This window comes from Lepidochelys kempii, chromosome 14 (assembly GCF_965140285.1).
Source record: "Lepidochelys kempii isolate rLepKem1 chromosome 14, rLepKem1.hap1, whole genome shotgun sequence".
Lineage (NCBI taxonomy): Eukaryota > Metazoa > Chordata > Testudines > Cheloniidae > Lepidochelys > Lepidochelys kempii.
The window spans coordinates 36,778,075-36,805,289 of record NC_136393.1 but is presented as its reverse complement, the minus strand read 5'-3'; the positions used below and the strand labels follow the sequence as shown (position 1 = coordinate 36,805,289).

The 27,215-nt window shown below is 43.4% G+C and overlaps 1 protein-coding gene and 3 pseudogenes across 1 annotated transcript; 3 read left to right on the top strand and 1 right to left on the bottom strand.

Annotated features, from left to right (window-relative positions):
• Window positions 1-4,611: 4,611 nt before the first annotated feature.
• On the top strand, window positions 4,612-5,544 carry LOC140898331 (olfactory receptor 5G9-like; annotated as a pseudogene).
• Window positions 5,545-8,533: 2,989 nt separating this feature from the next.
• On the top strand, window positions 8,534-9,463 carry LOC140897698 (olfactory receptor 10A7-like). Its single transcript, XM_073310635.1, has one exon. It carries the CDS (start codon window positions 8,534-8,536, stop codon window positions 9,461-9,463), a length of 930 nt encoding a protein of 309 aa, XP_073166736.1.
• An 8,098-nt stretch (window positions 9,464-17,561) lies between these two features.
• Window positions 17,562-20,136, bottom strand: LOC140898175 (olfactory receptor 11A1-like; annotated as a pseudogene).
• A 2,066-nt stretch (window positions 20,137-22,202) lies between these two features.
• Window positions 22,203-25,742, top strand: LOC140898174 (olfactory receptor 5AP2-like; annotated as a pseudogene).
• The last annotated feature ends 1,473 nt before the right edge of the window (window positions 25,743-27,215 follow it).

Sequence of the window (27,215 nt, the reverse complement as noted above, 5' to 3'; positions counted from 1 at the left end):
TGAGTCAAAAGTCCCATTAGATCAGATTTTCAAAGGACCTTTAGTGATTTTTAGGCACGAAAGTCCCATTAATTTTCCATCAGACCCCTCTTTTTCAAATCATGTCAACATGCCTTGAAAGTGTTTTCTGGGGACATTAATTTATTGTGATAATTATTAATGTCCCTCAGTATTATACAAGGCGGATTTTTTTAAAAAAGAAATAACTTTCACAACATATTAAATCTTTACACTTAAAAAGAAGAAAGCTGCTGTCTAAAATGTATCCCCATGAGTCACCAATGAATCCTGGCTGAACGGACTCTGTAGATTTGTGTGGTCAGGAGTTTTGTTAAAACCTCTACAGAATTTCTGCATTTCAGGTGCTCAAATTCATTCCTTGTCATTTGACTTTCCTGCACATTCTCACCGTGCCTAAGAGTGCTGTCTGCTGGAAGTCACTGACCATGATGTCCTGCACTCCTAACGTGTTTTATCCCTAGGGATTGCACCATGTGCCCCAACAACTGCTGGGATTGTCTTTAGTCTACTTTTCCATAATTGCTCGCCTTCAAGGCAGTGTTCTTCATACTTCTCTCCTTCTTATTTTGATGTTTCTGTCTGCTGGCATGACAATATCAATTAACATGGGCTTGTTTGTTGTCTTTTCTACCACTTTGTCGGACTGCACCATTCGGTCCGTGACAATTGCCAGATGCCATAAAACTTACCCTCTTCATTTTCTAGAGTGCTTTCAGTTTGGTGTTCGTAATAGCACATAGTTTGTGACAAGCACGGATTTGTACAGAGTCTCCAGTGCAGACACTTGGTAACCTCACTGTATCTGTTCATATAGTCTCTCCCAGATAGGCTCTAGCAGTTGCTCAATACATGCTCCGCCAGCTCTTCCTTTTTAGAACACATCCTGCGGCTCGGGGAGCAGTTGTCAGTCAATTTTATTTCTTAAATAATTAAGCCCCTTAAAGATTTTTCTTGTCCACTCATAATGATGCTCTGTCTCTTTTTTGAGGGATCCTTCTACAAGTCATGAGTTTGTTATTCTTCTATCACCAATAGGTTTGATCTCTCTCCACCACTGTCCATGCATTGATCTCTGTGTAAATCGTTCAAATCTTTTTTGGCAGTTTGCTTTCTCCTTTCTTCCATGCTTTCTTGGGCTTGGATGCAGCACAGTCATTGCTTGTTATTGTGACTGGATGATCTTTATTCTGGTTGACTCCTCATATATTTTGATATTATAATCTTCATTATCAATTGCTTCCTCCACAGATAGCAGAGGTTTTCCTTCATCACATCATGGGATGAACATCCTGTCCATGACTTGATTGCTATCTAATAATCTGTGCATCACCAACAGCTGTCTTCTTTGGATGTCAATTTTTTCCTTCTCCTCTTGATTCCACTTGATCACTCCAGCAATATTCTGTACTACAGGCATCCCCCACATAATAGTAGCTCAGATCAAATTCTTAGACTTGAGTTTTGTTCATTGAGTAGATCTTATACAACTGTAATATTCTTTCCTCACTTTTTTTCCCCAATTTCTTCTGTTGTAGCTCCGACATTTCCCTGATTCCAAGATATTTGTAGAGGTCATGCTGAAATATCCTGGATTGTTCTTTCATTAACTTGTATGTTATCAGATTGTACCAGTCTGGCCATCTTTACAGATGCTGACACACATTTAGCTAAGCCAGCCTGTAGATTTATATCTTCATCAAACTTTTCCACACATCATTGATATCTACAGCTCCTTTTTGTGACTGTTCATGAAATTTCAGATTGCTCATGTCTAACAAATTCTTAAATGGTTGTTGCTCTTTGCTGATATGGTAAATTGTGGTTATCTCAACAAGCATCCATGTCAGTGGCAGCATGGTTACCACAAACAGCACTGGTGCTCAGGAATCCCCTTGAAAGATTTCTTTTTTAATTTGAACCTCACCAATGAGTCCCTTCCAGATAGAGTCGAGTGTTCCAGTTAAACATAGATTGCTGTAGAAAGGAAATGATCTGTGGATGAACCTTGGACATTTTCAGTGTCTCAGTGATCCTTGATTGTGAGACACTGTTGGATGCTCTCTGGTAGTCTACCCATACAATTGCTAACTTTTTTCTTTCTTTGTTTTGAATCTTCTGTGATCCGCCTCTTGAGCCAGAGGTGGCCTTTTGTTCCTTTCATGTTTACTGTGCTGCCTTTTTGGTCAGGAATCAGCATTCCATTGTGAGCTAGCACTATCCAGATCTTCTTTGCCGGAATTATTATTAGAAGTTTCCATATAGTTGGTAAACACGTGGTCAGTCTATAATTCCTATAATTCATAGGATCACTACAACTTTCTTTCTTTCTTTCTTTCTTTCTTTCTTTCTTTCTTTCTTTCTTTCTTTCTTTCTTTCTTTCTTTCTTTCTTTCTTTCTTTCTTTCTTTCTTTCCCTGTATGAGAAGAGTTGTCCCTGTCACCATCCATCTTGGAAATCCATTCTTCAAACATTTATTAAGTTGTTCAAATAAACAATCATGGAGTGTTGTAATGCATTTCAGCCAGAATCCATGCATCCCATCTGGTCCAGATGATTTCCAATTTTTCATTTATCTCAGTATCTCATTTCTTTCTTTGCTCTTTTTGTGTATTCCTCTGTGGTGTGTTTTGTAAACTTTTCCTCTCATTTTTAATCTGGTTTGCTATCTGCTTATGTTGTACAGTCTCAGACCAGATTTCCTTCCAGAAGCAGTGAAACTCATCTGCTCTCTATTTTTGCCTATTCTGTTTTTTAACATCAATCAGATGAAAGAATCTCCTAGGGTCTCTGGTGAAGTGACTTTTCTCTTTATACTAATAACTTTGTGCTGAAATATTTCAAGTCCATGACTAAGTGATCAGCTTCTCTTTACATTGTTCCTTCATAACTTTCACATCCTTTCATTCCACTGATATTTCATCTCCAAGGCTGTTTGCTGTTCTTTTCTCGACAAATGATTTTTCTCATATTCATCCAGTAGGCTGGTATCTCAACAAAAAAGCATACTCTTCTGTTTTAACCTTCATTTCCATGGAGGTTCTTAGATATAGGAAGTTTTCCAATGGTTCATATGTTCATTGGTTTACCATCAAGCCATCTGAGCTGCTACTGTTACTGTAGCATAAATTATATAATTGTACTGGCTAATCCTTGTTGTTTTTTTTTCTCCACTTTCCTTGAGCACTTCATTAAGTTACTTGCATTATATCATCCAGTGTGTGATGGTCTACAAATTTCACAGTTGGTAGCACTGGTGCTCAATGTCTCTTACACTCTGCATGATCTCGATCAACAAATCTTTCATATTTTCTGTACTTTCCTCAGGTGCTCTTTCCCTCCTTCATTTGTCCTCAAATTTTCTTCCATTTCTGGTTTCTGTTTATCCTATGTCACTGCTCCCACCAAAATGTTTGTATGTAGTTCTACATGACTAATCTCCCTTTTCAGGCTTTCAATCTCCATTTGTGTCAATTCTCCTATTTGGAATAAAGCTCTTAGTTGTGCAGTGAATCTATGCTCAGTCATTTCTTTCTCGGTGCTGTCGTTTCTCTCCTTCCAGTGTTGGAGCATTTGTTTGCTCCAGGCTCTCTTCTGGTTTTGCCAAAAGACAACCTTAGATCACTTCTTGGTTTATAAGGCAAGTCATTTTCACTCTGTTGTCACAAATGATCTCTGGTTGTTTTGGACAGTTGCATGATACATGAGGTTGCCCACCTCCACACAAAACACTCTACTGGGGAGGAGGCTGTCATCCAGATAAGGTATTCTGAGGCCCACTTTAGAGGTAATCGATAATATTATGAATGCCATATTCTCCATACTGGTTTGTGTTGACGGGCTATACCCCGTTGGGTGGGAAACCAGAATTTCTAGGCCTCGGTGGTTTCTTCCTCTTCTAGAATTCTAGAGATTTTAATGGGGATCAATCCAATAAGATACTATAGATATTACGTTCTGTAGTTTTTGTAGAGTATATGTAGAATTGGCCAGATCTCATGCTGGTGTGCATCAGCCATAACTCCATAGGCATCAATGGCCCAATTCTCCAGCTGGTGTAAATCAGCTGTAGCTCTATTGAAGTTAAGGGGACAGATTAAAGAGGTATTAGGACAGAGAGAAACAGCAAGAGAGTGACTTTATATCCTGGTGGTTAGGGCACTCAACTCCAGATGCAGGAGGCTGAGTATCCAGTGCCTCTGCTCCAAAGCTTTTTTATTATTTAACCACAGTGGAACAGCTTCAACAGGAGAGAATGAGGGAGCGCTATGTCTGACTGTCCTAGGGTGAACAGATGTCCCGATTTTATAGGGACAGTCCTGATTTTTGGGTCTTTTTTCTTATATAAGCTCCTATTTCCCCACCCCCCCCACCCCATCCCAATTTCTCATGCTGTCTGATGACCCTAGATTGTCCCAATATCACAGCTGAGCAGAGTTTTGTCTATTTTGAACACACATTTTATAGGATGTAGTAGGCCTCTCTTTACATTCATCCTACTGATCAGATGATCTCTACAAGCCATTTCAATTTACTTGTGTGTTAATTTCATTTTTTCCAGTCTGACAGGTCAGTTTTCCTGATTAAGGATCAATGGGAAATCAAACTGAAGTGACTGAATTTATTATCCTGGGACTTTCCAATGACCCACAGATGTAGATTTTCCTCTTCTTGATATTTTTAGTTGTCTACCTAATCACGCTTTTGGCAAACATGGTGATCATGCTGGTGATAAGGGCTGATCCTCACCTTCACACCACAATGTACTTCTTCCTGTCTCATTTATCCTTTGTTGATATCTGCTGTTCCTCAGCCATTGTCCCTAAGATGTTGGTGCATTTCCTAGCAAAGCACAAAACCATTTCTGTCAATAGTTGCATTGCACAGATGTTCTTCATTTTCCTGCTGGCTACTACTCAAACTTTTATTCTCTCAGCTCTGGCTTATGACCGCTATGTTGCCATCTGTGACCCATTGTGTTACATGGACACAATGAGGAAAGGGATCTGTGTTCAGCTGGTGAGTGGTGCATGGGCAATAGGCTTCTTCCATGCCCTGCTTAACACTGTTTTTGCCCTCAAGTTGCATTTCTGTGGGACCAATCAAATCAGCCATTTCAGCTGTGAGCTCCCTCCTCTGTTACAACTGTCCTGCACTGAGACCCTCACCTTTCAAGTGGTGCTTCTTACTTCTGCTTTCATATTTGGATCAAGCACCTTTGTATTCACCCTGATTTCCTACATTCACATCATCTCCACCATCCTGAGGTTACGCTCTGCGGGGGGCAGGCATAAAGCCGTCTCCACCTGCAGCTCCCACCTTACTGTGGTTGGTTTGTTGTACTTGACAGCTTTTTTCCAGCACACAAAACCCAGCTCAGTCTCCCCTGTGGTTCTGGATGAAATATTCTCCATCCAGTACAGTATCTTGACCCCCATGTTAAACCCCATCATCTACAGCCTGAAAAACAAGGAGGTGAAAACAGCTGTAGGGAAAATGTTGGGGAAATTCAAATTTCTCAAGTAGTGTTGATCTTATTTTTTTAAAAAAGCAAAGAACATAGAACTGTGGATAACTTGTGTTTGGGAGGTTCTCAGCTCAGGTATCTAACACTTTGGCCGAAGCCTCAGCTGGTCTGAATCAGTGTGGCTCCATTGAACTCAGCAGGCCACGTCCCCATTGGGTGGAAGAGACACTGGAGCAAAGGGGACAGGATCCTGGGTCTCCATCAAGGGTGAATACTAGAAGCACCAGGATCTAGAGCCATTCATGCACTCGTGCGCTCGCGCTCTCTCTCTCGCTCTCTTTGGGCAAATATCTCTTTCAATCTGACCCACTGACTTCAACGGTGCTCTGGCTAATTTATACCACTAGAGGATCTAGCCAGTTCTATGAAAAGAACATCTTTGTCTATTGCATTCTGTAGTTCTTCTCGAGTATTTTGTTGAAAACCCTATTTAATATCCGTAGTATCTTATAGGACACATCACTATTAATGTCTCTGTCTCCACTAATAACAATAATTAATAATGAGTGTGATCCCCAGCTGGGTCAAGATGCACAAAGGAATTAAGGCTCTATGAGGAGAGATTGAGAGAGAGACATATCAGGTATCCCATATCGCAGTGGTTTCGGCACCCACATGGGAGGAAGCAGATCCCTTTTAAAAATCTTTCTCCTTATCAGGCACTTGAGTAGGGTCTGCTACATCCCTAACTACTAGGGTAAAAGTTGAGGGGTTTCCTCCACCTTATTCCTTCTTCTCCTCTCCCCTCTATCACCATGGTTTCTTGCCACCTTAGGTGGGGTTAGAGCAGGGGTGGGCAAACTTTTTGGCCCAAGGGCCACATCAGCATTGCAAAACTGTATGGAGGGCCTGGTAGGGAACCTGACTGACTCAGGTATCTGACTGACACTTTGGGCCAAATCCTCCACTGGTCTAAATCAGTGTAGATCCATTGAATTCAATTGCCCAGATTCCCAGGGCGTGTAAATCAGTCATAGATCCCCAGCTGAGGCTAGATTCACAAAGGGATTTAGTCTTGAACAGGAAAGATTTAGAGAGACCCACATCAAAATATCCCATAATGTGGGTCAAGGCACGCACATGGGAGGGGGCAGATCCCTGTTTCAATCATTTCTCCTCATCAGACACTTGAAGTAGGGGTCCCCCACATCAGAGATGAGTACCATAACCACTGGGATAAAAGTTATGCTGGAGCTCCTCTCCTAATTCCCTCCCCTTGTTGGCATAAAAACAAAGGGATATAACTGGCCATGAACAAATTCAGGCTGGAAATTAGAAGGTTTCTCACCATCAGAGGGGTGAGATTCTGGAACAACCTTCCAACAGGAGCTGTAGGGATGCACAACTTAATTAGTTTTAAGAGAGAGCTGGATAAATTTATGAGTACAACTGTAGGATGGTATTTTTTGAGATATTGGGGGGCATGGCTTAGCAGCCCTGGGCCCTCACTTCTGGTTTATGTCTTAGGTTCCTCTTCTTGGGACTCTTCTTGACTCTCACCCAGCACATTTCACTTCAATTTTGACTTTTTTCTTTTTTTTACTCTTTTATTTACTTTCAAATGCTATTTTTTAATTTTATTTTTTTTTAATTTTCCATTTTTGAAAATATTTTTTTTATATTTTTTTCTTTTTAATATCTTTATATTTTTATTGCATTTTATATTTTTTGTTTTATAGTGTTTATTTTAATTTTACATTTTGGCTTATTTTACTTACTTTTTTATATTTCATTTCTATTTCTTTTATAATAGTGTTTTATTTCTTTTTATTTTGTTTGATGTATTTGCAAAACTAAATGTCACTGAAAATGACACATCCCAGTAGAAAGTTTTGATTTTGATGAATCCACATTTGTATCAGAAAATTTTCAATCAGCATCCCATTGAGTGCTCTAGTCAAGGTGTGGGCTTCAACTACAATCCCAGTTTATGTATTGCAGTATTATCTCTTATCCAGATTATCCCCAATAATAGCTTTTAATTACCTGCAGTGCGTGCTTGGCCATATAAAGAGACTGAGAATTTCCTCTATGAATGACTCTATGGCCATCTCTCTGGCTGATGACTGCAATGATGATGGGGATGTGAGATGCTTCCAGTAGCCTGATTTCCATTAAAACCAGGCCCACAGAAACCCCTATGTGGTGCTCTAGGCAGAGGAAAAGTCTTTGAGATGCCCTCACCCAAACCCCCAACTTCAGGTCCCTAAATCCCTCACACTCTAGACTGTAACCGAGAGGTCACTGCCTCACCCCTGTATTCAAAGCCTATGTAATCAATACTGAGAAAATCATTCAGTTTTCAGAATGTCACTAAGCAGTTTGAATCAACGATATCCCTTGGCAGAGAAATTCAGAAGTTAATATACGATGATCACAAAGCAGCATAAAAACTGATCTACGTGGTACAGCACAAATTAAATCAAATGATGACCACCTAAAAAGGCTTAGGAGGTTAGGGTTTGGACTGGCACAACCTCATTGATGGCACACTGGTATCTGTCAGGGACAACGGAAGCTTCTGAAGTCCAAACGAAGCCGATTTACAGCCAGCAAAATTGTGGGGTGTTTTACCAGCCAAAACGAGGCTGTCAGAATTCAGGGAATCCAGTGCCTACTCCTTCATTTGCCAGACTCCTCCTGGTGATCTGGTTTTCTCACTGCACACCACAAGTGTCTGCTCTTTGGAGCAGAATGAAAGGAGCAAGGCTTATTCTTTAGCCAATCAGAAACATTAGGGTTTTTACACAGATCTGAGCTTGCCTTAGCAGCATGTTTCTGTGTCAGTTTTTCTCATTCACTCTCAGATGTCATAAGCCTCCATTATATGACTCCAAGCCCTCATTCTGTGTGCTCAGCCTAGTATTTGGGCGTGTGACCTGAAGGAGAGGGAGCATTTGAACATTAATGCATTTAAATTGACAATGTGATATTGACATTTAACAAGTGCCGTTCTTGTTCTATTGTAGAGTTTGGTTCATTTCCGCCATGGCAGACACGGAACAGGGAAATCAAACCTCCCTCACAGAATTCATCCTCCTGGGATTTGGGAATATCCCCAAACTGCAGATCCTTCTCTTCCTGATGTTCCTTGTGAGTTACATTGTGACCATGGCTGGGAACATCCTCATCATGGTGCTAGTTGTGACTGATCAGCACCTTCATACCCCCATGTACTTCTTCCTGGGGAACTTGTCCTGCCTGGAGACCTGCTACACCTCCGCCCTCCTGCCCAGGATGCTGGCCAGTTTCCTGACTGGGGACAGAACCATTTCTGTGGGGGGCTGCATCACACAATGTTACTTTGTTGGCTTCTTTGCAGCCATCGAGTGTTATCTCATAGCAATGATGTCTTATGATCGGTACCTAGCGATATGCAAACCACTGCATTATGCAACTCTTATGAATGGCAGTTTCTGCCTCCAGCTAGCAGCTGGGTCTTGGATAAATGGGTTACTGGCTAGTTCCATAGTAATGGGTATGATGTTACAATTGACTTTGTGTGGTCCCAATGAAATCGATCATTTCTTCTGTGAATTTACAGAAATAATAAATCTCTACTGCAATGACATCTACCAGGTAGAGCTTTTAATTACCATTCTGTCTGCTTTATTCACCCTGCCCCCATTTGCTTTAACTGGGATATCCTATGTGTGTATCATCTCCACCATCCTGAGAATCCCTTCCACCTCCGGGAGGCGAAAGGCCTTTTCTACCTGCTCCTCTCACCTCATTGTGGTGACAATTTTCTATGGGACCCTGATCATTGTGTATCTGCTACCAAAAAGCAACACACTCAGAGACCTCAACAAAGTGTTCTCTGTCTTCTACACAGTTCTGACTCCTATGGCCAATCCCTTCATATACAGCCTGAGAAACAAAGAGGTGAAAGAGGCTCTGAGAAAAAAATGCCAGTAAATGTGTTGATTAATATCTCATGATTTTTAAGCCATTCTCATCATTTTTTCCAGACCTGTCTCATTAAGTTTTGTGATACAGCATGGCCAGAAGGCAGCAGGAGAGTGATCTAGGAGAGATATGTAAGTCCCAGGATGAGGAGAAGCCTTATTCCCTGTAGAGGGAAGAAAGGTTTCTATAGATTAATTACAAGCACCTGACGCCAATTAGAGCACCTGAAGCTAGTCACCTGATAAAAAACCCCTGCTTCAATCAGCCAGAGAAAGGAGTTGGAGCAGAGTGCAGTTTGGAGGAGTTGAAGTAGAGGAGAGTTTGGAGAAGTGTCATGGCTGGCTAGAAGACCAAGACCCTAGGTAAAGAGACACCCGGCTTGTGCAAAGAGAGGGGGCAGGAAGCCCCACAAGCTGAAGAGCAGAAGAGGGAAGTAGCCCAGGGGAAGGAAGCACTAGTTCAAGTGGTTTACCACTACCCCTGGGCTGGGACCTGGAGTAGAGGGCGGGCCTGGGTTCCTCCCTCTCCACTACCCTTCTCTGGGTTACTAGTGGGACAGTAGATACCCTAGTTCAGGGGCAGGAAACTGCGCCCTGAACCCCACCCCCAAGAAGAGGAAGCGTGGGACCCATCACAATCGTCCCAGCAATTTGCCACAGTTTGCACATTTGGGGTTGAGTTTATGGGCTTGTTTTTGGGTCAGTCTACCCTGCAATCATGGGATGTGATTTCAGCTGGTGTAGACAGTCCCCAGCGAGCTTTATTCTAGCGACCAAGTACTGGAGCATTAGCGCTGCGGCAGGGCTCGCTTCAGCTGCGACTAGCCATGCAAGTAAGTTCACCGGGTTCCAGCTGGGCTGCTACAGCCCAGCCTGAAGCACACGCTGCTGCAGCTCCATTGCTCGGGTACCTGAGCTGGCTAGATTAAAGCTGACTCGGGTGTGTCTACACGAGCTGCAGTCACACCCCGTCATGGCCGCGCAGACATCCCCCTCGCTGCAGCGTTAGCTCGAGGCCCAACTTGAGTTTAACTCAAGCTGTGGCTTTTGTCATTTTTATATATAATTGTAAAACCCAACAATTATGTTTGGGGTTTTTTTGTTTTTTTTTACTGTACCCTGGATTTTTAACAATTTAAGGCAGAACACTTTTTGTTGCGTTGTCTTTTTGTATTCTGGTCAATTTGTTTAGGCAAAACTCTAAAAAGCAAGCTAATACTATTTTTGAAAGAGCTCTTTTAAACATTTAGAAACTATAACGTGTCTTTTTATGTTTTATTTTATTATTGGAAAATTCTTCTTTACATGATGGTTTTGTATAATATTGCTATTCCCCAGGAACTTATTTCTTCACAATTTACATTCCTGTAAGCTATTTTTACAGGGGGTTTTCTTACTATGCAAGGCATTTCAACAAAAAATTACTAAAAATCTTTCTTTAAGTTGTGTCACAGAGATGGTAGTTATTTAGTTATGGAAGTTGAGTAAACAGCATCTTTTTCAAATGTAAAAACAAGCTTACATTATTTGTAAAATTTGTGATACTATAGCTTTTAATCAGTTTATTCAATTGTAATCCTGTGATTAAAAATATTTCACTGAAAAAATAAGTTGTTTTTTTTCAAAAAGGGGGTGGGGGTTATTGTTTCTTCAGATAACAGGGTGAGTGGGGTCTGTCTTTATCTTACTCCTTCATACATACAGTTAGAAAAGCTTCATGACAAAGGGGTGTCTCCTTGTTGCAAAATGTTGCTTGCCTAGTGTCATGTTTAGATCCAATATAAAAGCATGCTAATATAACTTTATTTCTAAATTTTCTGCAAGAAAAGAATTTAACAGCTTCAGATAACGGGTGAGAGGGAGCAGTATCTTACTCCTTCATGCAATTACTCAAGCCACATGGCTTTTGTTTTTTTAAGCTTTTATTGTAAATGGAAGGAATATTACATTCACCCCCAAAATCTTCACACTTTTTAGAAAGGATATCCTGTAAAGCGGTGTTACAAAGTTTAAATTAAAAGGCCTCCTTTCAGCTAAAGTCAATGGGTGCTAATTTCCAATAAATGTAAAGACTATAAAAATACATTACTTTAAGTAGATGGAATAAGAGAAATTGATATAAAGGTTAGCCATAACTTTCATGAGGGTCTTTCTTCCATTTTTAAAGACCAAGGGTAAATGCATAGTGTAAAAAAAGTAGTTTAACTTCTGGTACAAAACTGAAAACAAATAAGGATGTTTGCTAAATGTTTGTTAGATGGGGTGGGATCTGAGTTACTACCGAGAATTCTTTCCTGGGTGTCTGGCTGGTGAATCTTGCCCATATACTCAGGGTTTAGCTGATCGCCATATTTGGGGTCGGGAAGGAATTTTCCTCCAGGGTAGATTGGAAGAGGCCCTGGAGGATTTTCGCCTTCCTCTGTAGCATGGGGCACGTGTCACTTGCTGGAGGATTCTCTGCTCCTTGAAGTCTTTAAACCACATTTGAGGACTTCAATAGCTCAGACATAGGTGAGGTTTTTCGCAGGAGTGGGTGGGTGAGATGCGTTGTGCAGGAGGTCAGACTAGATGAACATAATTGTCCCTTCTGACCCTAGTATCTGACTCTATAAATTTACATAAATTTGGTAAATAAAAATCTACAGAAATGCTTCTTTTGATTGGTGTTTTAAAAGTTTGTTAAAACTTTACTTGGTTTAATTGTTTTGATTTAAAAAAAAATTAAGAGTCAGGGGGTGGGGGGAAAAGAGTCTTATCTCTGGTATAAAGTGTTAACTCTTTTTAAATAAGATTTTTCTTTTAAGTTAGCCTGTGTGTGTGCTTTGTATAAAGTGTGTAAATTTAAAGCTTTCTTTACAGATTACAAAGAATAAGTTTTTAGAACAGTTTTCCTTTAGGCAAAACTTTAAAGGCTGGTGTAATTGTTAAAATTTTACTTGGTTTAACAGCATTTAGACTTTTTAAAAGTTATGAAAGAAAAAGGATGTGGGGGAGAAACAGCTTCTCTTATCTCCTATTAACTGTTTTACATAAGCTGTTTTTTTCTTTTAAGATAGCCTGTGTGTGTTTAGCATAAATAGTGTAAATTTAAAGCTTTTTATATTTATATATTTTATATTGCAGTGGGGGAGATTTAGGTTGGATATTAGGAAAAACTTTTTCACTAGGAGTGTGGTGAAACACTGGAATGCGTTACCTAGGGAGGTGGTGGAATCTCCTTCCCTAGAAGTTTTTAAGGTCAGGCTCAACAAAGCCCTGGCTGGGATGATTTAGTCAGGGATCGGTCCTGCTTTGAGCAGGGGGTTGGACTAGATGACCTCCTGAGGTCCCTTCCAATCCTGATATCCTATGATTCTATGATATAGCAGTTTTCCTTTTGGCAAAGATTTAAAAAGCAAGCTAAAGACTGGTATATTACTACAAAAACTTGTGTTCGGTACCGCATTCGTCTTTTCATTCCTTTGTTTAAAGAGCTGTGTTTTTAAACAGACCACTGGTCAAAAGCCACTCCTCTTGGGATGTTGTGATTGGTTCATGGCAAGATATTCTATGGTGTTGCTATAGAACAGCTCCTGATTGGCTCAACCAAGAGGCATAGTTTGCGCCAGGTTGGCTGACCCTGGATTTGCTGGCATTTGACTAGCGGTAGGTGCAGGGGTAAGATGCTTTTCTCTTCTCTCTGCCACGTGGTCACTGACACAGGTTTAGATAGCTTTGACCTGTCTCTGTCTCTAATCTAAAGTGCCCAAATGACTTTGACTTTCTATGACACCCAGATTTGCAGATTTGTTTTAAATCCTATATAAGCAGGAGAATAGTCCTGCTATTGTGGGGAACTTTCCTGGCTTCTGCACTACCCCAGTGAAGTGGGCTAGCGAAAGGATCTGAGTCCTCGCTCCCACTTCCTTTACCCAGTGGCCTCCCTGCCCTTGAGGACTCCCCTCCCACTCTCCTGTCTGGCAGAGTCCTCATAACCCCAACAAGGCTGGGCCCCAGATCCCTGGAGGGCTTGACCCCCAACCCTGCTGTAGTCACCTGGGACAAGGGCTAGGGTGTCCCCACTCCGGGGTACTCTCTCTGCACTGGGCACTTCTCTAACCCACTGATCATTACATACAATTTAAAGCAAATGCAAGTTATTTAATCAACAATTAATTTTAAAAAGAATAAGGAAAAATGGGAAAGGTTAAAGGAAAAACATCAACCCGCTCTGTGGCAGGGAACATCACAAACAGTGTCTCTGGAACGTCAGGGCAGTTCAGTCTCCTCCTTGTAAGTCCCAGGCCTTCCTCTCAGGCCCTGGCTGTGCTGCAGGGATGCTGTGGGTTGGACACTCGCTCTGGTGGTGGCCACACGCTCTAAGTGGTAGGACCCTTCTTCCCAGTGTCGCCCCCGCCCTGTCAGGGTTACAATCCAAGCCTGGCCTGCAGAGCCTCTTGGCTGAGGAATCTCCCTATGCTGGGCCCACTGCCCAGGGCCCCCCTAGCTCTCCCCAGCTGCTCACCGCACCCAGCTCCAGCCCCAGCTGCTCCACTCGGTCTCTGTGCTGCTGCTGCTCTGCCTCCAGCTCCCTGAGCTGCTTCTTTGACCCCTCTGGTTCTGGTTGTTGCAGCTCCTCTGCTCCCAGGACAGGTCTGCGCTGCAGGCTGCTTCTGTGACTCTGCTCCCAGCACTGACCTGCTTCCTGGGCTGCTTTTCTGGCCCCTCTGGCTCTGGTTGCTGCAGCTCTGCTCCCAGGACAGGGTCTGCTCTCTCTGGGCTGCTTTTCTGGCCCCTCTAGATCTGGCACAATTCTGCTTCCCAGCTGAGCTCGGGCCCCTGCTTCCTCCTTAGCTCGGCCCTACTCTGTCTGACCCAGGCAAATCCAGCTCACATGGAGGATGGGACCTCCTTGGCCTCCTGACTCCCTGATTAGCCTTCCCACCCTGTCATTCAGGCTGACCTGGAGCACTGGCCTCTCCCCATTGTTCCTGAGGACTATCAGTCTCAGGGTCCTGGTTACCTATAGACCCTTTCCCTTTTAGTACTGGGAGCTAGCCAACCAAAACACCCCCACTGAATGTTAGTAAGGGGGCAACAGTCGCCTTACACCTGGAAGGGATCATTAGATCATCTATTCTAACCTCCTGTATAACAGGGGGCATTAAATTTCACCCAGTTGTCCCTGGATTGAGTGTAATAACTTATGTTTGACTAAATCCTATCCTCCAGGAATGCACCCAGTATGAGTTAGTTCCGATAGTTAATCACCATCACTATTAAAAAGATGTGCCAAATTTTGAATTTGTGGGGTTTGAGCTTCTTGCCCTTGGATCTCATTATTCCAAGGTTAGGCTCCTCAGCCACTTAAGCACTTTAGGAAAAAGTCCCCACAATGAATAAAAATGTAATAAACCCCGGTTGCTTGTGAACCACCTGAGGTCAAATATTTATTGAAATTCTTTGAGTAATTTTGAATGAGTGCATCTGTGAACATTGTGGGTTCTCCATGGAAAATTTGGAAAAAAAACACTGCATGCATCACTGGCTCTAAATTATTCAGCCATCTCTATAGATATTAGCCTTGTTTGACCTTGGTATGAATTTTGTATTAGGTGTGTTAACCATTTTGTGCTCTTACTTACAATGAACAATCAGATTAGAATGGAACATATTCAGGCTATTCTAGCACTGAGGCTAGAAGGTTAAAATGATGAGACATAGCTCATTTATTTAATATTCAGTGTGCAGAAGGAAGCAGGGTTGCAAAGTGTTATCTCAAACAGCACTAGAAAACTGATTTGGAAACTAACAGGCAATAAAAACTCACCATTAGGAATAACAGGCCAGATTCTAACCTCCAGTTAAACTTGTGCAAATCTGAGGTAATATCATCAGCTTCAGTAAGGTTACTCCATGTTTACCAATGGTGTAAATAAGATTGGAATGTGGCCCAATATCTCTTACTCACAGCTGGGCACAAATTTCCTTTCTCATTTCCTTCCCTTTGCACACTAGAAAAAAAAAACTGCATAATCTTGCAGACACATTTGTTTGTCAGGCAGCAGTAATTCTGTGATTCTGCACAGTGCAAATTTCTGTGTTAGAGTAGTCTCTTGTGAGCATTGACAAACGATACATGTATATATGTATCATACAAAAACTTTACCTACCCTAGGAATTTTTTCCATACTCATCAATGGGGGCCAGCTAAGTACCTTAAATATTGTGACTTTGAGAGGGATCCAAAAAAATAAATCAGATATGCAATTCAGCTAAATTGCATAACACCCCAGGGTAGAACCAGAAATCATTACAAAGCAAGGCCAGGTCTACACTAGGAAATTAGGTTAGTATAACTGTGTTGTTCAGGCCTCGCAGTGCATTGGTTTTAGGTACTATATACACAATAATCAAAGTCCTATAAAAATGGTAAACACAATAATGTGAGAGAAATAGGTAGAAAAACATCCAATCTTGATTTAAAAATTGTCAGTGATGCAACAAATCAAGAAAAGTCAGATTTTTTTTTTAAATAAAACCATTATTTGGAGCCCTCATTACAAACATAAACCATCTTCTTTTAGGTTTCAGAGTAGCAGCCTTGTTAGTCTGTATTCGCAAAAAGAAAAGGAGGACTTGTGGCACCTTAGAGACTAACCAATTTATTTGAGCATGTTGGGGACACTGGGGCATGGCCACTAGGTAACTCGAGGGGATGGAAGACCACGAGTGGCGATGAAGCCCCCTCGCACTAGGCCCAGGTGTCCTTGGCCCCCCCTCCCACCTGGAGGCACTCGCAGCAGCTCTGCGTACTAGGCCCAAGTGTCCTTGGCCCCCCGCCTGGAGGCACACACAGCAGTTATGCTGAGGATCTGCAACAATATGCTGCGGAGTCAGACTGCCTGAAACTAAGCAAGGCCAAACAGGGCAGATATGGAAGAACAATGCTGAATAAAGCAGCTTTATGTATAGTTTAACAAATGATACAGAGAATCAGGGAACTAGCTGGGAACTGGATTGGCTGGCTATATGGATACTTGGAGCAGCTTGCTATTGGATAAGTATGCTGGGAAAAAGAATGTATAAAAGCCTGTGTAACTTCCTGCTCTGTGTACAGGATTTGAGATTCAAATCTCCCTGTACCTTTTTGAAGCTTCAAATAAACTTTTCTGCTTCTCCACCCCGTTGTGATTATTGGGTGTAGCACACCGGGTAACGAACCAACTTCAGCTGTTGTTTAGCCTCTTGGCACTGGGTGCCGGCAACAAGCATAAGCTTTTGTGAGCTACGGCTCACTTCATCAGATGCATTCAGTGGAAAATACAGTGAGGAGATTATATAAACCAAACACTCTACTGTGGGTGACTTGTACAATTATATTTGCATAATGCCAACATGGCTCAACTCTGGGATCTCTGGATCATAATACCTGAGCCAAAAGACCCAGCTTTCTTGGCTAGTGGTGTAGTAGGCTCATCAGTCTGTAGTTGGCCTAGTCACCAGTCGCAGGGGCCAGACTGTCAGCTTGAGCGGGTAGTGCTGACAGTTCCATACTCCCCCTGGCCAGGGAACCCTGTCCCGAGATCAGAGACTTCCCAGTTCAGTTCTCCATACAGGCCATCACTTGCAACGCTGACACCCCTGGGTGCGTTATCATCAGAGATCAAACTTGGTCCTCTGGACTTTAATACATCACCCTCATCTGCTGGAGCTAAAAAAGCCCCCTCTCAGCCAATGCTGTAGCAGACTCATCACGCTGCAGCTGGCTTAGCCACCAGGGGAGGGGGACAGAGTGTCACACTGAGCAGGCATGGCTTACACTTGAACTAAGTGGTTTCATTATCCTCCATCCCACACCATGCAGCCATCAGCATCGCTCCCTGGGGCTCCTCTCTAGGCAGTGTCACGTTCCTGGGCCCAGCCTCTCACAGTGGCTATCACAGGGGGAGGGGGACGGGGCGGACGGGTTGCCCAGAACTCACAGGGACCGTTTTCAGGAGGGGGGCAATTCTCACATGTGCAGCTTCCCACTCCCTACAGCAGTCAGTGGTCTCCACAGGTTCTCTGCCCATCTCACTCCCCCTCTGTGTGGTTGCATCAGCCACCAACCCCAGTTACCCTCCTCTTCACAGGTAGGCTGTGCCGTCCGCCAGGGAATCTGCAAGCAGGGACCTGGATCAGAGGAGTTAGAGGAGGTAGAAAATCCAGGTAGAAATCAGAAAATCCAAATAGTGGGCTTTACAAAACCCAGGGATTTTTTGGAGGTTTTTGGTAAACAACAAAATGAAGGGCCTTATTTTTAAGAGCAAGAGGCTAACGTTTCATAATCAGGACTTGTGAATTTGCATGCCTCCATTTTTAAGCTGTCTAGCTTGAGACACATTAAAGTGGCCCGGTTTTCAAAAAAAGGGTGCTCAGTACTTCAGGGCCCTTACAGGCATCTCAAGTTCAGCATCCGAAATCACTGGTCATGTTTGACAATCTTGGCCAAAACGGACACTAATTAGTGTCCAAGAGCCGCCACCCCCACCACCATTAAATATTTAACAGATTCTGCAATGACCTTGCTAGCAAAGTAATACCTTATTCCATCAGCAATTCTGTTGAAATAAACAGTGCAAAATACTATTCAGTGGGAGTTAGGGTATCACAGTGTGGTCCATAAAAAACACTCGGAAGACCTGAGCTTCAAACAGGAAGCTGGTCTAAAGCTTAACTAAAGAAAACCTGGTGGGAGACATTTTCAAAGCTGGAAATGGGAGTTTAGTGCCCAACTCCCATTGACTTATCAGCGATTTGGGCACCTGACTGCCCCTTTATGCCTTTGGTATTCTTTCCCAATACTACTAAATATTAAAACTCCCATGGACTTCATTTGCACAGGATTGGAGCCCTGGTACTTTTCATCTTCAAAGGGATCCACACAGTTTAACTCATTACTTCTCACAAGCTACCGAGGTGGTAGATTCATGGGGCTCAATTCATGAAGAACTTAGACATTGGGATACAGGGTGTCTCAGCGTCTAACTTTTAGGCACTTGGGAAAATCGCTGCCATTCACAATCACTGGCACCCCAGTTCCCTATACAATGAAGGGGGGAGAGAGAGATGCCTAAGAAGGGGATCCACAAAATCCAGCACACTAGGCGGGGAGCCACCTAAGCTAGCGAGAGGGAGATGCTAAGCCGAGAAGTGCTAAACCTTGCCTCTCTCAGGGAGCTCAGTGCCTAAGTCTGAGCTGGAGGGAGGACCCCATCTGTACTTGGGATTCCCAGCAGAGAATCCTCTCCTGAAATCAGTTTTGCAAGAAACTAGGGGTGGAGTGAAGGAGGCTCATTGAGAGATACTATTCAGTGGGCAACAGAGAAAGAATGACTCTGTCGCCTGGTGGTTAGAGCATTCACCTGGGATGTGGAATCTCTGAATCCAGTCCCCCTGCTCCAATGCCTCTTTAAATATTTAATGCAAAGCTTCAACAGGAGAGACTGTGAAAGTCCCACATCAAAATATCCTGCAGGTAGCTGGTTGGGAATCTGATCTGCAAGGCAGCAAATCTTTTCTCAAAATCCTGCTTTGCCTCAAGCACGTGGGAGACTTGAACTGGGGGTCTCTCACACGAGTACCCAAACCACCGGGCTAAGAGTTATGAACTCCTCCTTTCCCCCTGGACATTTTGTGTGGGGCAAGGTGGCCTCTGAGCACTCTAGTTGATTGGACCCCTAACTACAAGATAAGTACTCCTCTGCCTGTCTTCCCCCAGTTCATGAATCACTCTGGGGCTTGGGCAGGACATCCAGAGAGAGGCCTGAATTGTTCTGAAGGCCATACATTTACTGAGAGCTTTTCTCAAGGCCTCCTTGACTTTGTTTCTCAGGCTGTATATGAGGGGATTGACCAGGGGAGTCAGGACCATGTACAAGAGAGAAAACGTTTTGTTCAAGTCTCTCAATGTATCAGTTTTTGGTAACACATATACAATAGTGATGGTCCAATAGAAAATTGTCACCACAGTAAGGTGAGAGGAGCAGATGGAGAATGGCTTCTGCCTGCCAGTGGTGGAAGGGATTTGCAGGATGGCAAAGATGATACAACATAAGCTGTCACAGTCAGTAGAAATGGGGGCAGGGTGAATATAAAGGACAGGATGGAAGCCAAAAGTTCCACATTGCGAGTGTCACTGCAGGACATCTTCAGCAATGGGTTGAAATCTCAAAAAAAACCACAACAACGGTCAATTTCATTGGGGCCGCAGAAAGTTAATTGTAACATCATTCCCGTTACTATGGAACTACCCAGTAACCCACTGATCCAAGACTCAGCTGCTAGCTGGAGGCAGAACCTAAGATGCATAATTATTGTATAATGCAGGGGTTTACATGTTGCTAAATACCTATCATAAGACATCTCTGCTCAGAGACAGCATTCTGTAGCTGCTAAGCAGCCAAAGATATAATTTTGTGTGACACATGCATAGAAAGAAATGGTTCTGTCCCCTGTCAGGAGGATGGCCGAGATGTAGCAGGTCTCCAAGCAGGACAAGTTCCTCAGGAAAAAGTACGTGGGGGTGTGAAGGTGTTGATCAGCCACAACCAGCACAACAAGGAGGGTATTCCCAGTCTCAGTGTAGATCACTAGAAACAGCAGGAAGAGAAGGGTCTGCAGCTTAGGGGTATTCCTGAATCCCAGGAGGACGAATTCCATGATGGATGTTTGATTTTTCCCATTCTGCGTCTGCCATGGGTTTTGTCTAGGGGAAAACCAAACAAACTCTGAAGGATACTTTGGAAAGCACAGCAGAGTTAAATGTTCATACATTGACATCACTCTATTCCACGTGTCCTTTTGGGTACTCGTAAAGGGCTGTCTGGAAAAGGTTAAGTCTTCAAACTGAATCTGATATTTTTGGAGAGTGTGTTGAGATCTCTTTCAGATAGAATCACAAATCCAGAACAATGCACTATAGCTTAAATCTGACAGCGATATTGAAATTCTTGGGATGAGGGGGAAAACCAACAGTATAAAGCTTTCATCTCCACCATCTTTTCATGCATGCTTTGGGACACTTGACCCCGTACTTTCCCCTTATTCCTTCCAAGATTGCCCTGCCATAGAGCAGGCACATTTAGGTGAAGGCTGTCAAAGAAGATCTGGATTGAAACCTTCTTCCTATTGGTATAAGCCTGGCTTCATCCTTCCCATGCCATTGGCGCTGACATGTACACGCTCGAGAATCATTTGTGGGCAGGATCTACAGACAGGCAGACACACACACCATTGCAAATGACACACATTAAAAACAGTGCTATGCCACGGGTATTCAAGGCCTGATTCACAACTGCCTTGTGTATATAGGGCTGGTTGAAATGTTTTAATCAAAACTGTTTACAGTGGAAAATTGTGTTTTGGTTGAAACACAATTTGCTGTACTTTGCTCCTCACACCTCTATCATCCACAATGGGCCAGGGCCTCCATGATGCACAGCTTCCCCTCACCTAAAAGGGAGACTGTGGTGCATTGTGGGAGATGGAGTCCAGCTGGGAATCCCAACTCATAAAGGAGAATGGGGACCTCAGGAGCCCACTGCAAATTGCATTTTTGCCCCAAATCTTTTGGTTTTCAGCAGAAACTTGAACTTTTCCATAGCACAAATAATGTTGGGAGCAACGCTACTTGTGCTTTGTGCGATCATTTACACCTCTGCAAAGTGAGTGCCAAGGCATGTGAGACACTTTTCATACCCATTTTACCCAGGGGCACATATGGTGGTGGGAGTCTGCTATAGACCACCGGACCAGGGGCTTGAGGTGGACGAGGCTTTCTTCCGGCAACTCACGGAAGTTACTAGATCGCAGGCCCTGGTTCTCATGGGAGACTTCAATCACCCTGATATCTGCTGGGAGAGCAATACAACAGTGCACAGACAATCTAGGAAGTTTCTGAAAAGTGTAGGGGACAATTTCCTGCTGGAGGAACCAACTAGGGGCAGAGCTTTTCTTGACCTGCTGCTCGGAAACCGGGAAGAATTGGTAGGGGAAGCAAAAGTGGATGGGAACCTGGGAGGCAATGACCATGAGATGGTAGAGTTCAGGATCCTGACACAGGGAAGAAAGGAAAGCAGCAGAATACGGACCCTGGACTTCAGAAAAGCAGACTTTGACTCCCTCAGGGAACTGATGGGCAGGATCCCCTGGGAGAATAACATGAGGGGGAAAGGAGTCCAGGAGAGCTGGCTGTATTTTAAAGAATCCTTATTGAGGTTACAGGGACAAACCATCCCGATGTGTTGAAAGAATAGTAAATATGGCAGGCGACCAGCTTGGCTTAACAGTGAACTCCTTGCTGATCTTGAACACAAAAAAGAAGCTTACAAGAAGTGGAAGACAGGACAAATGACCGGGGAAGAGAATAAAAAATTGCTCGGGGATGCAGGAGTGAAATCAGGAAGACCAAATCACACCTGGAGTTGCAGCTAGCAAGAGATGTTCAGAATAACAAGAAGGGTTTCTTCAGGTATGTTAGCAACAAGAAGAAAGTCAAGGAAAGTGTGGGCCCCTTACTGAATGAGGGAGGCAACCTAGTGACAGAGGATGTGGAAAGAGGTAATATACTCAATGCTTTTTTGCCTCTGTTTTCACGAACAAGGTCAGCTCCCAGACTACTGCACTGGGCAGCGCAGCATGGGGAGAAGGTGACCAGCCCTCTGTGGAGAAAGAAGTGGTTCAGGACTATTTAGAAAAGCTGGATGAGCACGAGTCCATGGGGCCGGATGCGTTGCATCCAAGAGTACTGAAGCAGTTGGCGGATGTGATTGCAGAGCGATTGGCCATTATCTTTGAAAACTCATGGTGATCGGGGGAAGTCCCGGAAGACTGGAAAAAGGCTAATGTAGAGCCCATCTTTAAAAAAGGGAAGGAGGAGGATCCGGGGAACTACAGGCAGGTCAGCCTCTCCTCAGTCCCTGGAAAAAATCATGGAGCAGGTCCTCAAGGAATCAATCCTGAAGCACTTACACGAGAGGAAAGTGATCAGGAACAGTCAGCATGGATTCACCAAGGGCAAATCATGTCTGACTAATCTAATTGCCTTCTATGACGAGATAACTGGCTCTGTGGATGAGGGGAAAGAGGTGGACATGTTGTTCCTTGACTTTAGCAAAGCTTTTGACACGGTCTCCCACAGTATTCTTGCCAGCAAGTTAAAGAAATATGGGCTGGATGAATGGACTATAAGGTGGATAGAAAGTTGGCTAGATTGTCGGGCTCAATGGGTAGTGATCAATAGCTCCATGTCTAGTTGGCAGCCGGTATCAAGTGGAGTGCCCCAGGGGTCGGTCCTCAGTCTGGTTTTGTTCAATATCTTCATAAATGATCTGGAGGATGGTGTGGATTGCACCCTCAGCAAGTTTGCAGATGACACTAAACTGGCAGGAGAGCTAGATACACTGGAGGGTAGGGATAGGATCCAGAGGGCCCTAGACAAATTAGAGAATTGGGCCAAAAGAAATCTGAGGTTCAACAAGGACAAGTGCAGAGTCCTGCACCTAGGATGGAAGAATCCCATGCACCGCTACAGACTAGGGACCGAATGGCTAGGCAGCAGTTCTGCAGAAAAGGACCTAGAGGTTACAGTGGACAAGAAGCTGGATATGAGTCAACAATGTGCCCTTGTTGCCAAGAAGGCCAATGGCATTTTGGGATGTATAAGTAGGGGCTTTGTCAGCAGATCGAGGGACGTGATCATTCTCCTCTATTCGACATTGGTGAGGCCTCATCTGGAGTACTGTGTCCAGTTCTGGGCCCCCCACTACAAGAAGGTTGTGGAAAAATTGGGAAACAAAAATGATTAGGGGAATGGAACACATGACTTATGAGGAGAGGCTGAGGGAACTGGGATTGTTTAGTCTGCGGAATGGAAGAATGAGGGGGGATTTGATAGCTGCTTTCAACTCCCTGACAGGGGGTTCCAAAGAGGATGGATCTAGACTGTTCTCAGTGGTAGCAGATGACAGAATAAGGAGTAATGGTCTCAAGTTGCAGTGGGGGAGGTTTAGGTTGGATATTAGGAAAAACTTTTTCACTAGGAGGGTGGTGAAACACTGGAATGCGTTACCTAGGGAGGTGGTGGAATCTTCTTCCTTAGAAGTTTTTAAGGTCAGGCTTGACAAAGCCCTGGCTGGGATGATTTAATTGGGGATCAGTCCTGCTTTGAGCAGGCGGTTGGACTAGATGACCTCCTGAGGTCCCTTCCAACCCTGATATTCTATGATTCTATGCAGTCTCAAGGCAGGAAAATTTCCGTTTTGTTTTTGTTTTTGTTTTCTTTTTATCAAAACAGTTTGGCCGTAAACTGAAAGTTTTTACCTAAATAATAGGAGTTGCTGTGCCTTCTGGGAGTTGTAGTTTGCTCTTAGTGTCCCTATTCTCCTTTCCAAGCTGGGATTCCCCTGCTGGACTACATCCCCCATAGTGCATCATGGTCTGCCATTTTAGTGAGGGATAGCTGTGCAAGATGGAGTCCTTGTTCCTGCTGCATTGTGGAAGGTGTATTCCAGACAGGGGGATCCCAGACCCTTGAGAACGGAGACATGTGGAGCAAACTACGTATCCCAGGAGGCACTGCAACTCTAATTTTTGGCCAGAAACTTTCTTGTCAAGGTCTTTTTATTTGTTTGTTTGTTTGTTTTTCTGAAAACTTAAAAATTTCCCATTGAAAAAACTGTTTTGGACCAGTTCAACTAAGACCCCATTATACCAATACAGTGGGTGTGGAGTGAGAATTTTACCAATATGTGTTATGTATGTTGCTGAAGAAATTATAGGTAGGTCACTCTGGGGTTTGCTGCCACGTGCCTCTGTTATTATTTTTTTTCCTCTTTACAGAGGTAGCCAAAAAGAGTCCTTCTGTGAAGTTCTGGTGTCATATTAGCAGACGTATTTTTAATTGTTGTAACAACTGTCATATTTCATCAGGTCGGGTGAAAATGTATTATACACTAACGGACAGATTTTCAAAGGTATTTAGGTGCCTAAAGATGCAGATAGGTGCCTAATTGGATTTACTAATGCACTTAAATGGGTTATGGGTCATATTTTTAAAGGTATTTAGATACCTAGTGGGATTTCCAAAAGCATCTAAACAACTAATATCTGTTGAAATCAATGAATTTTAGGTACTGAAGTGTTGTAAAATCCCACTAGGTGCCCAACTGAATCTTTAGGCCCTTAAATACATTTTGAAAATTTGACCTTCAGTAAATATTGAATAAAGTTAAAAGGGATGGAATAACAAGGACATATTTGGAGAGAGAAGATCTTTCTTGTTTAATTAAATTCTTTCTTTCTTTTCAGAAAACACGTGGCACATATACAATGGGCACATCAAACATCCATCACCAAGTTCATCCTCCTGGGATTCGGGAACCTGAATGAAGTTAAGATTCTGCTTTTTGTGGTGTTTCTAGTGATCTACATTGTGACTATGGCCGGGAACCTTCTCATTGTTGCACTAGTTGTGGCTGATTAGCACCTTCATACCCCCATGTACTTCTTTATGGGGAACTTGTCTTTCCTTGAAACCTGCTACACCTCAGTCTTTGTCCCCAGATGCTGCCTGGGTTCCTGGCAGAAGATGGGACAATCTCCTTCAGGGATTGTATCACGAAGTTGTTCTTCTTCAGTGCTTTGGCTTGCATAGAGTGCTTCCTTCTTGCAGTCATGGCTTATGACCATTATTTATCCATATGCAACTCACTCAGCTATAAGATTATAATGAACCTCATGGTCTTCCTTCAGTTGGTATCTGCCTCCTGGATAACTGGTATATCAGTCAGTGCATTAGCAGTGGGGATGGTGCCCCACCTAAGCTTCTGCGGCTCCAGTGAAATTAATAATTTCTTCTGTGACATGGAGGAGCTGCTCAAATTATCCTGGGCAAAAAGCCCACTGGTGGAAATGATCATTCTGGTCTCCTGCTCCCTGGTAACCCTGGTCCCTTTCCTCTTCATCATTGTGTCTTACGTTCTTATCCTCTCAGCCATCCTGCAAATTGTCTCCGCTGCCGGGAGGCAGAAGGCATTTTCCACCGGTGCCTCTCACCTACTGGTGGTGAGTCTGTATTATGGGACCATCATTATCATGTATGTGGTGCCATACACAGAGCAGTCCCCAGGCTTCCATAAAGCTCTGTCCCTATGTACACGGTCGTCACCCTGATGTTCAACCCCGTCATCTACAGTCTAAGGAACAAAGAGGTGAAGAGGGCCTTTAGGAAAGTCGTGCTGCATAACTTTGGCATAATTAAGCTGTGATTTTCAGAAGGACCTAAAGATGTTTGCCCAATTCCCAGTGTCAGATGATTGCCTAATTCCTTTAGGCCACTTTGAATAATCTAGCCCAGATCTCAATAGAATTTGATTATGTACATCACTTAGACACTGTGATACAAACCCACACTGGCCAGGAAGAGGATAATGAGCTGCTGTGGGCTCAGTCACTCTGTCCCACTCCATTGCCACTATATAAATTCATGGTGTGCCCACACTTTGAATAGTGTGTGCAGTTCTGGTCATCCCACTTCAAAAAAGATATGTGAGAATTGGAAAAGGTACAGAGAAGGGCAACAAAAATGGTTAGGAGTATAGAACAGCTTCCGTATGAGGAGAGATTACAAAGACTGGAACTGTTCAGCTCAGAAAAGAGATGATTAAGATGGGGAATGATAGAAGTCTATAAAATCATGACTGGTGTGGAGAAAGTGAATAAGGTAGTGTTATTCACCCCTTCACATAGCACAAGAACCAGGGGTCACCCAATGAAATTAATTGGCAGCAGGTTTAAAACAAACAAAAGGAAGTACTTCTTCAAACAACACACAGTCAACCTGTGGAACTCATTGCCTGGAGATGTTGTGAAGGCCAAAAGTATAACTGGATTAAAAAAATAATTACATCAGTTCATGGAGGATGATAATGGAAAACAAGAGATAGCCCTAAACACCATTAACTGAAAGCGGGCATATCATGTAGACATCAAGTTGGGGTAGAAAAATAACATACCCATGCAAAAATAGTGAACAGCAGTAAAGCAGCAGGTCATGACATTGAATGCAGCAGCAAGTGCTTAACCACAATGTTGGCACGTGTCCAAAGTCTTAATCATAGAGTTTAAGAAGAGCAAAGAAATCACAGAGAGAGAGAGACGATGCTGCTTGAGAACTGCTAGCAAGAGCTGCTGTCACAAATCATTCTCCCCAGATGACTTGCAGATGATTGGTCCTCGGAAGTGGGATGCCAGGGTAACAGAGGATAGGTCCATCAATGGCTATTAGCCAAGATGGTCAGGAATGCAACCCCATTCTCTGAGTGTCCCTAGCCTCTGATTGCCAGAAGCTGGGACTGGACGACAGGGGATGGATCACTCGATGATTCCCTGTTCTGGTCATTCTCTCTGAAGCATCTGGCATTGGCCACTGTCAACAGACAGGATACTGGGCTAGATGGACCATAGGTCTGACCCAGTATGGCCATTCTTATGTTCTTATTGTGGTGTTTAGATGTTGCTTGTAATTATTAGAATTGGGAGTCTGAAAGGACAGGAAACAGGAAGGATGGGGGAGGAATTAAGAGGCTGGGAGAGAGCTACAGAGGGTGCAGCAGCAGCTTGGTAAAGAGGTTTCCACTTTGAAAATAAAGTCCTGTTGAAGCTTGTTAGTACCTTGCCTGGTTGATACAACGCTTATATACCACTACACCTGCAAGAGGTGTCAGCCTTGGAGGGAGGAG

What these genes read in the sequence shown, in the direction of transcription:
- LOC140897698 (XM_073310635.1), top strand. Translation starts at nt 8,534, where the DNA reads ATGGCAGACACGGAACAGGGAAATCAAACCTCCCTCACAGAATTCATC.